The sequence below is a fragment of the Episyrphus balteatus genome, chromosome 4 (genome assembly GCF_945859705.1).
Source record: "Episyrphus balteatus chromosome 4, idEpiBalt1.1, whole genome shotgun sequence".
In the NCBI taxonomy this organism is placed as follows: Eukaryota; Metazoa; Arthropoda; class Insecta; order Diptera; family Syrphidae; genus Episyrphus; species Episyrphus balteatus.
This window is the reverse complement of record NC_079137.1, coordinates 4503218-4514917: the sequence shown is the minus strand read 5'-3', so window position 1 is coordinate 4514917 and position 11700 is coordinate 4503218. Positions and strand designations below refer to the sequence as shown.

Sequence of the window (11700 nt, the reverse complement as noted above, 5' to 3'; positions counted from 1 at the left end):
TTTCAGAAAATGTAATTCTTTTTCAGAATACCTACCAAAATTTTGATTTTTGTACAAACATTAGAAAATAGGGTACGCTAACCTAACTTTTTGCATAGGTATACACACAATATACAGCACATTAAAGAAAAGAGCGAGATGGACATATATAGATTTATACATGAACAAAAATGTTAAAAAGAAAATGAAATTTTTTTGACATAATTATGCAGTCGTACATTTTTTCATAAATAAAAGAAATAATTTGATAAGATTATAATAATTTATAAATAAATGTTCTTACCATTCAGTTGGTATTTTATGCTGAAAGAGACAAATTATTGTGCATTTCCACGATAATTTTTTTTTGTAGGTTAGAATTGCTTTGACGTTGTCGTAATGTCGTGTGAACACACCACGTCTTTCATATATGTGTGCATATGTATGTATTTATATACAAACAAATGTAATCAAAGAAAATGTTACAAATAAAAAAATAGCAACCCTGAAATTAAAAATGTTTGTAGTAGAAGACATAAATAAATTGGTTTTGGTATTTTTTTTTTTGAGGAAGAGGAGTAGGTAAACGGAATAATTTGTTGTTTTTAATTTGACACGGCGAATTGAATTCGCTTATCAAAATGTTAGAATTTTTTTAGAAGTGCATTTTGTGAACACAACCATTTTGGTAAATGTCCGTTTTTGTTTGAAATTGTCAAAAACGAAGAAAATACTTAAATTAATTATTTTGAAAATAATTTGAATAGAAAATAGATAGAGGTAAGTCCATACTTTAAATATATATACATATAAAAAAATTGAGCATTCGCATTTTAATAATAAAAAAGAATAAATACTATGATATACCTAACCTATCTTATACGTAATTTTCCGTTTTTTTTATGAAAGAAAATAAGTTCCTAATTGCACTAAACTCAATAGGGTCTTATCATTTCCCTTCTTTATTCTGTGCTGTTATGATCTCGAAAGTGTCATTACTTTCCCAAGTATCTGCTTCATACTACTGTTTAACCTGTGCGATTTGCCGGGTTGTTATCAGAAGACGGCCAAGCATTCTGGTTTTGTAATGTTCTATTTCTGAAGCCAAATAGCTTCCAGGAATTTTTAGGCCTCCCATTCTTCTTAGTTCGTTAAAACGTCAGAACGATGTTTGATATTACCTTTTTGACTGGATTCTAAGGGTCAGTTGTACAAACGTGGTTCAGCCTCGGGTCAGGAATTTAACTCGCCGATTTCGGCGGATTAGCAGTGGATCAACTTTGGTTCAAGGATGGGTTTAGCTATTTCAACCTATATGGACCTAGAACCAGTGCTAGAAATCTATTTTACCACTGAATTCAGAAGATAAAAGTTGCTGATCCACGGATCAAATATTTGTACAGCTGGCCCTCAAGGTCTCTCATTTGAACTTAGATATATGAGCTAAGTTGGTCGTTTTCTATTTGTTGAGAGTTGTTTTTTTTTTAATGTGTAGGCTTCCTCGGATGTTCGTACTTCTAATTCGATCAAGACTTCTTACTATCCTGCCTTATCTACACGAAGTATCTTCACCTCTGCTGCCTTCAATTAATTTTCATACTTTCTGTTCTGTTGTCGTTTGGTAAAAGAAACTACAATTTTGCTCCATAAATCGTCGGTTTTGATAAAAAATTATTGACTATTGCGTTAGCCGATTCCTTGCCAGGCTTTTTTTATTTCATTACGTTTGATTCGTTTTAACATTTGTTGATTGGTTGGGAACTCAATTGATGTGCAGAAATGAAACCTAAGTTTTTCCGGCGATAGTTGCCCGCCATGGCTATCATATATGAAAGCCAGCTAATGCTCCCAGTTACGCCGTGGCTATCAAATAAAATATCCAAGTATGTTTTCCTGAGTAGAAAATTCAATATAAATCAAAAACCCTGAAACTCAGTGATAAGCTAGGTTAACTTGGATTGAGCATTTTCGTAAAGGAGCCCTTTCTTACACAAAGTGAAATATACACAATATTGACAATGCGTTTAGGTGGCGCTACATTCTAATATGGATTTGAGTCTCACCTAACAAGGCTTCTCCAGTCAGCTTAGCAAGCTGCTTCCAGTTAATATAGGTCCCCTGCCACTAAAATTAGATCTCCCTCTACTGCGCCTTGCCTTTGGGTTAAAGTCGATTATGAGGAGGTTCAAAGAAAAAACTCATTACGATTGCAATAGCAGTTAGTGAGTTTTTCCTTTGAAACGACGATTTATACTAGCATTTGATTGAAATTAGGTGCAGTTTGCCTTGTACTAAATCTCCCATGAACTTTAACGACATTTAAAACTTTGCTCTTCATACAAATTTTTAGTTCTAAAGGCGGCATTTATTTATTTTTTTCTTGTTCGAATTAAATTTGTTTTCTCAAAGTAAGGATATCATCATATAATGCTCAGTAAATACTACAAGATCTCATCATTAGTTTATTTTTGACTAAACATGGACATTAAATGTCGATAATAAAAATAGACTGCTTCCCTGTTCGATCTTCAGCTAGAAGTCTCCTATTTCGCAGAAATTCTTTTCTCTAGATCGTCTCCACAACGTTTTTGAAACAATTCTTCTTTAGTCCATCAGTTCCTATAGATTTGTGGCTAAAAAGGTTGACTTCTGACTGATCGTGGGTAAATTTTGGACTTTATGACATAACTCTAGATATGGAGGCCTTTAATTTTTTACTGACCTCCAACGACTAAAAATAGATGCATGAGAATAATTCTTTTGAAAGCTTTCTCAATTCCTCGCAAGAGAAAATACCCCTGAAAAAAATGTCTAGATAGGCTTTTTACTGCAACTACTCAGAATATTATCTTTTATGCCGCTGTATTTACTGCAGAGTGTTTGTGTGATATGTTCTCGGGCTCAATTATGCACCCACAATCTTTCTTAGCTACATTTAAAAACTTTTTTTTTGTCTTATAACAAAGCGTTTTATTAGATATTTTTTCCTTTTTTATATTAAATTATGTAAGCAAACAAATGCAATAAAAATGTTTTATGGATTAATTTCTATATAATAATATATTAGAGGCATTGCTGAACTGACAATAAGGCAGGGCATAAAATATCAGTTCTATTTTATCAAAAAATTAAAAAAAATAATAATAAAATTGTAAATAATATTTATTTATGGAATATTCATAGAAAAGCTATGAAAATTGGATTAGCTAAAAAACATAATAAACTAAAAAAATGAATTGTGTAAATAAAAAAAAAAAAAAAACTATTTAAATGAAGTGCTCTACTTAAGAATTACTTATAAACGAATTTGTGTGTGAAGAAGATACATTCGAGATATTTTAAAATGCCAACAAAAAGAAAACCACGTTAATTCGTGATGATGCTAAGTTTTACTTCTTCTTAGCACTTGGTGATGTTGATTGGAATACAGACGATGCTGACATCAAATTCTCAATATACTGACCAAGAACTTGATTCTCTGAACGCAATTTCAGATTCTCCTCTTTAACCGAATCAACTCGTTGTGATAAGTCGTCCAAGGTGTTTTGTAGTTCTAGAACTTGCGTAATGAGACGTGCTTTTTCTTCTTTCTCATCTGGACTAACATCTGGTTCGAGGGAATTCGATGAATCCGGAGTTGAGCTACGATTTGTGTAGGACGAACGAAGGGAATCCATTGAACGACCATTTGGAATGTGTGGAACATCGTCGTCATTGATGATTACTAATTGAAATATGTATAAAAGAATACAAATGATAGTTTCACCCCTTTTTCAGTTGAGTAACCCCTTCGTGCACTTACCCTGTGGATCATCATCGGCCAAGGGAATGTTGTCATCGGGTTCTTGTAGTTTATCGATTAGTGACATTTTTTTCTTTTGTTAGAAATGACTGTAAAACAAAATAATTGGAAATGTTTAGTTTTATTTTAAGTTTATTGTTTATTTTACTGATGATTACCTTGGATTTATTAGATTATTTAAATTTATTCAAAGCAAAAAGTAAATCTTTTCTCTCTAAAAACTTCTTGAGCTGTCAATTATTTTTTTTTTTCAACTTTTTGGTGGTTGTTGCAAAGAAAGAAAGACGACACAAACTTTCTTCATTCGTTTTTGTGTTTTTGGTTTTCCTTTTTCGACTTTTGTCATAAATTACAGAAATGCCAACATTTAAAAAAGAAAAATTACTAATAAGTATTAGGCTGTGAACACATTGTATTTTTGTTTTATCAAATAATAATAATCACACAACGCGACACGACGTGAAACAAATGCGACACCATTCGACACGACGCATAGTGTGTCGAGCCCATACAAAAGTTTATCATAAATACTTGCAGCTAAGTTTTTGGAGTTTTAATATCTTATTTTATGGCAGGAATAGAAAAAAAATTACAAATTAACAAATTAAACAACCTATTACTTTTTTTTTAGTATAATTTATGAAATTAACATTAGGTGTATTTTTTTGTTTATCTATATAGATTTTGTGCAAAAAAACGACATCGGGATTTTTGAAATCCATGCAAACACTTGGCACCACTGTACATATACTTTGGCAGATGTCTGTCAAAAATGTTGCTTTTGTTTTTTTTTTTATTTTAACTCCGAAGTGGGAAGGCCATTACATCCATGTTGGATGCAAACAAAAATTTTCATATGGCCATGGCATACCTTTAAAACTATGGTGGCATACCTTTAAAACTATGATTCACCAAATTGTAAAATTGATTCACTAAATTTCACCTAATTCTCACCTAATTATTTGCATAAAAATTTTTGAAAATCCCCACTAAGTGCTGCTAAGTTGATGGCGGTTATGATTTTATATGTTTTTTTTTTAAATTAAGTTTAAAAATTAAATTTTTTTTTTTTGCCATTTATCAAAGAAATTTTAATAACTCATATATAATTTTATAAATTTAATTTTTTTTTGTTATACGTTTTACAACAACACTCAAATGAACAAAATAACATTAACAAAATTTTTCAAACAATTACCAAACGTGAAATATACACTCTCAAAGATTCCCATAAATTCCTCAAAATATTTTCGATTTCCGAGGTACTCATGTTTCGGAGCTTATTTTGAATACATAACCTAGGTTATTTTGTAAGATAAATATGTTTTCATATGAGTTGACACTTCTAAATTTTATTTTAATAGCAAAAATATTAATTTTTAACAAAAAAAAGTGATTTATCATAAGGGGAGGACACACTGTGCGGTGTGGCCAAGCCTTAATTGGCGGATGGAGTCGGAAGCTACTGTCAATTGTTGTTGTTTTCTTTGTATTTTCGACAAGTTTTCTTCCGTCGAGTGCGGTTGCGAGCGCTGTTCCACTCCGTTTTCATCCGACGATCCGACAAATATAGTTCTGGCTCTAAATCCTGATTCAATTCGCCATACAAACGGGGTAAAAGCTGAAACACAATCACGCTTTGCCATAATAATAATGTGGGTGACTGTAACTATGTCTGATAAATGTCAGAAAGCGAGCAAAAGTTCAGTCTGGTTGAACTTTTGCTCGCTTTCTTACGTTTAATTACGTTAGTCAAAAAAAGCGTACGTAAGTAAAGCGTCATTGTGGGAGGTTATACAGATTTCGTATGGTTGAACTTTTGGCAGTTGTCAAAATCGACGGCAAAGCGTGATTGTGTTTCAGCTTTAATTGTTCTGGCTTCAGCCATTTACCCACTCATTGACTTAATATATATGGACTGCTAGAAGCATATTCAGGTTGGTTCCACTTGTTTCTTCGCGATACTAGCGCCCTAAAAAAAAGCGGAGAATAAGTGCAACATTTTTTACGAAGTGCGAAAGGAACAAATATAGAAAAACAGAGAAAGCACTACCTTTTAACGACAGATGTCATTCACTAAAAGTTTCCTCTTTTCGCCGTCTAAGGTTATACCGCTAGTAGAGCTAGAAAGATGTGGAATCATTTTTTTTCAATTTTTGTATGGAAAAGTCAAACGACTAGCAGTCCATATATAGTAGGTCAATGTACCCACTGTACACCTCCTTCCCACTGCCACCAACATTCAAATATAAAAACAAACACGATCTCCTTTGTCAAAATAGACCAAAAAAAAAAAATATATCGTAGCCTAGTTTTCTTTTCAAGTGTTTTTCTCTCGTCTGTTGCAATTTATATTTCCCAATAAAAAAAAAAAATAAACTTTTTACTTCCCAATTCAACAAAAATAATAATAAAATATAAACTTAAAATTTTACATCAAAAAACAAAAACCAAATAATACACAACTTAACGAAAATATAAAGAAATAAAATAAAACCTGTGAAACAAAATTCAAATAAGAAGAAAAATACAATCAAAAGAAAATAATATGGAAAACTCATCGGATTATTATAAAATCTTTCTTCGTTGAAAAAAAAAAATAATATAATAAAAAAGAAGAAAAAAAATACTTTGAAATAAAAAAAAAAAAAACTAAATTTTCATTTTGACGTTTTCTCTTATTTTTATTTCATTTTGTTTTATTTTTTTTTAAGAAGAGGTGAAACAAAAAAAAAAAGGAAGTTTATTTCCAAAACATCGAATTTTGTTTTCATAATAATTTTTTGTATGTTGCTGTTGATTGGAAGTGGAACTCGATTTTCTGTTGGGTCGAGTTGACTCCCCCCCAAAACTCCCAATCTTGCATCGACTCAATTCTTGCCACCACCGTGTTGCTGCTGCATTTTATTACTCCTCGGGGATTATATCCAACAAAAAAAAAAACACTAAATTCTCGTCTATGTAATAAATATAATTTAAAAATGAAAAATATGTAAAAATTTGTTATGAATTTTGTAATTTTATTTATGTCATTTTTGTCTGTTTTACTTCCTTCTCGTGATTTATCCAAGTTTCTCTTTTTTTACCGCTGAAAGCATTGAACTGACCCCACTGCCACCGCATTCGTCGGTCGTTCAATTCGTTCCCTTGTAAATTGTTGGTGTGTCGTTGTTGGTTGTCGTTCGTTGTGGTTGCTTTTTTGGTGCAAAATGCAAACGTGAAAGCTGTCGTCCACACACATCCTACCTCCGACCTCCCGCTTTTCCTCCTTCTTTCTTTGTTGTTTGTCATTTTTGTGGTGTAATAAAACACAATTAAAAAAAGAGTGGAAAATTGAGTTTATTACTTTTTTTATTGTTTAAAATAAAAAAGAGAAACAAATAAAAATTAAAGAAAGGAAACCAACAAAAAATAAAAACGTGTTACCTTCGAAGAAAAATACGAAGAAGATTAAGTTACTTACTCTGTTTTTTTGAAGAGAAGAGGACTCCAATTACAATATTATTACTATATTTTTGATGAAATGGCAGATTTCGATGCAATCTACGAGGATGAACAGCTGGAAGAGTATTATGAGGATCAGACAGTTGCACCTGTTCCGGATCCAATTGTTATCCGGGGGGCAGGAAATATGACAGTGTAAGTTGTGCTTTACTTTAATTTCAGGACATTTTTTTTAAGTTCTCCCAACTCCTTCCCTTCTTTGTATAAATTTTTAACTGTTACTGAAGATTTTTTTAGAATTTTTATGATTTTTGTTACTTTCTTTAATTCCAGGACATTTTTTAGTTCTCCTAACTCCTTCCCTCCTTTTTATGCATTTTTTTTTTTACTATTTCAAGGCTGAAAGATGATGATTTTTGTTTGGAATTTTTACCTTTGACTCATGGTTTTTTGTTTCTTTCTTTCTGTTCTTGTCGTGTAGTACTGAATTATATATTTTTCGAAGGTTAGAAAAAAGGTTGTGATTTTCCCCCCATTTTTAGTGTTGTTGTTGTAGGTATATTTTTTTTTGTTTAATTTGGAATGCAACACTCTTCTCTCTGACAGAATAAATATATATTTACAACAACAAAACAAAAGCTATTATAAGATGTCGAAAGATGTTAGACGAATTTATTAATCCACCCACTTCCCATTGCGTTTTCTAGTTGAAATTTGAAATAAGTAATAAACGTTTTTTTTTTGGGGAAATTGCAGAATTTCATTACTTTGTTCGGTATCCAGATTTGTATTGTTCGTCCTTACTTGTAGTTGACCATCATCGTCCAACCAATCATTTAACCCTCCTAGTTTTTCTATAGTTGAACGAAATGCAGATTTCGTAGAGTAGAATTTTACTATGCTCATATTTTTACTAAATTCATATTATTGGCATTGATCTTCCGGATGCACTACATTATTGCTAGTCTAACTCTTTCTTTAAGTATCAGTAAAAATGTGTAGAGGTCCTCCTTTAAAACGCTTGGCCTACATTTTTTCAATGCTTTTCATTAAAAATGTGTATCTATGGGACTACCTATTACATCAGCGAAATAGCTTAAGGCATATACATATTAGGGTGTCCGTTATTTATCAAAACGGCAAAAATTTCAAATAGAAATTTAAAAAAATTAAAATTTTTGATTTGTACACAAATTTTTGAATGCAATATTTAAAAAGAATTAAAAACCAATAAAACTGCATTTAAAATTTTGTGACGAAAACAGCTAATAATTTCAAAAAACGAAATGACCTCCAAAAAATTTTTTTTTGCTAAATTCCCCTTATTTAGGCCCTAAACTTTCGATCTAGGGGGTGTCTCCCGAGAAAACATCACTTTGGGAAATAACGGACACCCTAATACATATGTACATATGAAAGGATCTTCTCCAACCTTTTCTCGTTTTCGAGAAGATCATAACTCTCCTGCGCATTTGCTGTGGGGTTCACCGGGTTGACTTTGGAAATCGGCGAAAAGCCTCCCGGTTTTGTATTGTTCCATTTATGAGGCTAACTGAATGCTGGTGTTGTTATCTATAAAAAAAAAATAGCAATTAGAGCTGGGGTCGAATTACGGCACACGATTACGATCAAACGTTAACGTTTTGACTATTTCTGTCTCTATTTAATTATTAGAAAACGATAGGGACACATAGCAACCATTCGTTAACGAACGTATGCCGTAATTCGACACCTGGTTAGCGCCGTTTTAGTACCATAACTCTAGTTACCTTAATTGTTTGTGGCATGGTAAGGTTTGGTTCTAATAAAGGAAAACAAAAATTGTGATCACAGAACGTTTAGGGCATCAGAGACTGTTGGTCTGTTCTGTACCTTCCCCTGAGGTTGATAGTGCAATGGTGCGTTTAGTGGCTGGAAGAATGCATAATGTTTGCTCTTAAAGAGTAATGTAAAACAGTAATGGCACATTCAGAAACGCAGAACCCAGAACCGATTTCATCCACCAAATAAACGAAAATGACCTGTTATTGTCGCTTACTTTTTAAAGTTATTGGACCTATTTCTGGAAAAGCTTTTACATCTGAGGATGCTGAATTATGTATATCCAGCAGGCAGCAGCCGTTTATTTGGCTTTGATGATTATGCTATTTCATTGACACAAAAAATATTTTTAGAGCCCCTACACACTACAGACTTTTTATCGGTCGATATATTATTTGGTTATTTTAACGCTTTTGTACAAAAATGTTTGTTAAAGTCAACTTTACGAGAAATTCAAATAAAAAAAATTGTTATTGGGCAATTACCGCTAATAATGGTTCAAAAAGTATTTTTTTAATACATTTTGCAACATTAGGTATACTCAAAAATTTTTGTCGAAATTGTTAGAGCTATTTCAAGGAAATCACACAAAACTGTTAACTACCAAGTTTGAAAAAAATCGTTCAGGCGGCACCAGAAAGACAGACAAAATTAAGGGCCCGCATTTTTTTGGCTTAGTGTTCTTCTGCCACGTTGTTAATTTTATCAACAAGATTTTAATATTATTTGAGTAAATTTTATCCGCAAACCCATACTGGATCGAATTGGTGTATAGGCTTTCCTTCTTTATTTAATACTTAAATACCTCCTAAGGTTGAGAAAATAGCAGTTGATAAAAGTGATTGTAGGTTTGGTATCTGCCCTGATATCATTTGGTCGTATGCAAAAAATAATGAGCATAAGCTCTTTTCTAGCTTTCAGAGCATTTTCATTTTCTTGAGATAAACCTCATAAAAATGTACTAAAAAGTGAGACAAGACCTTAAGCTCATATTTTTGCATATGACCCAAAACAACTGATATTTAGCAGGGAAGATCTACCTTTATGCGAACAATTTTGTTTGGTATCGTAAAATTAGTTGAACAACTAAATTATTTTTCGGCATAATGCCCCAAAAATGATTTGCAAAAAAAAAACATGTCTTACAATCCCAAATCATGTTCCCAAATCATTGTCATCACTTATAACCCCAAAAATGAAGGTATGCTCTAAGTCTTTTCATACAAAATTGATTAGTTTCATTTTTTTTTTAATACTATTCTTTTCATTTCAGATTTGGTCTCAGTAATCGTTTCAATTCGGAATTTCCAACGGGACTGGTTTCTCGTGTGGCACCCGAAGAATTTAAAGCTACCATAAGCCGTATAAATGGCATTTTAAAGAAAACCCTTCCTGTGAATGTTAAATGGCTTTTCTGTGGTTGCGTTTGTTGTTGTTGCACTTTGGGTTGCTCTCTTTGGCCTGTAATATGTCTAAGTAAAAGGGTATGTATTTATATAACTATTTCAATGTAACAGTTTAAATATAAATTTATTTTTTTTGTAGACACAAATAATGTTGGATAAATTACTTGAATGGGAAAATAGTCATTTATATCATAAACTTGGTCTACACTGGCGACTGAATAAGCAACAATGTGATTCCAGTTCGATGATGGAATATGTTATTCAAATCGAATTTATACCCAAAACACCAATATATCGTCCTGATTAAAAAAAGAAGTTTCTACAGTTTTTTTTTTTTTTTTTTAAAACTTATTTTATAATGTATTTTTGATTTTGTGAAAATATCAAAATGAAAATATGCAACAAACAAAACAACTGTAGAACTTTGAGGCTAGTTATATACATATATTGTAAACAAAATTAACACGGAGTTTATTTTTTTTTTTTTGTCTTTTTTATATAAAGAAAAACACACAAACAAAAAATGCATATAAATACTTTAGCTTAGGAAAAAGTTATTTGTTTAAATTCTTTTTTTTTTTTTTTTTCTTGTTTTTGTTATGAGTTGTAGTTAGAATTTCCTCACTAGCCAAAAGTTCCAATGCACGGAGGCTGTTCAATATGCTACACTAATTTTCCTTATTATACTTGTTTATTATTAAAATTTTATTTAAAAACAGAGAATATACCTATAAATATATAAATATAATTTAGCATTTGTTATGTTCCAATAGAAAATATATATTCAGCAAACTATAAATCTCAGTCAATCGTAAAATCCTATTTGTTGTTAACTCCAACATTAAAGAAACACACACATTTTTTTTACTAATATAATATAATTCAAGCAAAAACATAGAACAAATTAAAATCAACTTTATTCTGTTATATCGGTGTGGACCAAATTATTTGATTTTGATATTTGAATCTTTTACCCACGAGGGCATTCGAATTTCAAGACATAGACATTATATTTGGTTCATATCGGTTGCACAGAATATTGATGAATTATGTTTATCAGAAAAATACAAAAACAGAAAGAAAAAAAAAAAATAATAAAACTAACAAAAAGTGTTGCGTTTTTAGCAATCTCGTATTTAACAAATTTATTATAATATATTAACTACTACTACTATATATTTTTTTGCCATTAGTTGTTGAGTTAAAAATTATTACTAAAATGTTTAAAGAAAAACAAACAAAAAAAAA

At 31.2% G+C, this 11700-nt stretch overlaps 3 protein-coding genes across 3 annotated transcripts in view; 1 reads left to right on the top strand and 2 right to left on the bottom strand.

The window, feature by feature from the left end:
* The window catches only part of LOC129920097 (39S ribosomal protein L19, mitochondrial), a 93593-nt gene that overhangs the window by 36881 nt on the left and 45012 nt on the right, over positions 1–11700 (bottom strand). The window lies entirely within an intron of this gene.
* On the bottom strand, positions 3124–4096 carry LOC129920099 (short coiled-coil protein B). Its single transcript, XM_056001290.1, has 3 exons — positions 3940–4096; positions 3782–3870; positions 3124–3703 (listed from the first exon to the last, which is right to left on the bottom strand). The coding sequence occupies exons 2-3, from the start codon at positions 3846–3848 to the stop codon at positions 3369–3371; spliced, it is 402 nt and encodes a 133-aa protein (XP_055857265.1). The 5' UTR covers positions 3849–3870; positions 3940–4096; the 3' UTR covers positions 3124–3368.
* On the top strand, positions 6428–11686 carry LOC129920098 (cysteine-rich hydrophobic domain-containing protein 2). The gene is made up of 3 exons (XM_056001289.1): positions 6428–7420; positions 10320–10530; positions 10592–11686. The coding sequence occupies exons 1-3, from the start codon at positions 7305–7307 to the stop codon at positions 10757–10759; spliced, it is 495 nt and encodes a 164-aa protein (XP_055857264.1). The 5' UTR covers positions 6428–7304; the 3' UTR covers positions 10760–11686.

Coding starts and splice junctions, on each gene's coding strand:
- LOC129920099 (XM_056001290.1), bottom strand. CDS start 3,848: ATGTCACTAATCGATAAACTACAAGAACCCGATGACAACATTCCCTTG. Junction 3,704..3,781: donor GGCCGATGATGATCCACAGG/GTAAGTGCACGA, acceptor TATTTCAATTAG/TAATCATCAATGACGACGAT.
- LOC129920098 (XM_056001289.1), top strand. CDS start 7,305: ATGGCAGATTTCGATGCAATCTACGAGGATGAACAGCTGGAAGAGTAT. Junction 7,421..10,319: donor GGGGCAGGAAATATGACAGT/GTAAGTTGTGCT, acceptor TTTTCATTTCAG/ATTTGGTCTCAGTAATCGTT. Junction 10,531..10,591: donor TAATATGTCTAAGTAAAAGG/GTATGTATTTAT, acceptor TTTTTTTTGTAG/ACACAAATAATGTTGGATAA.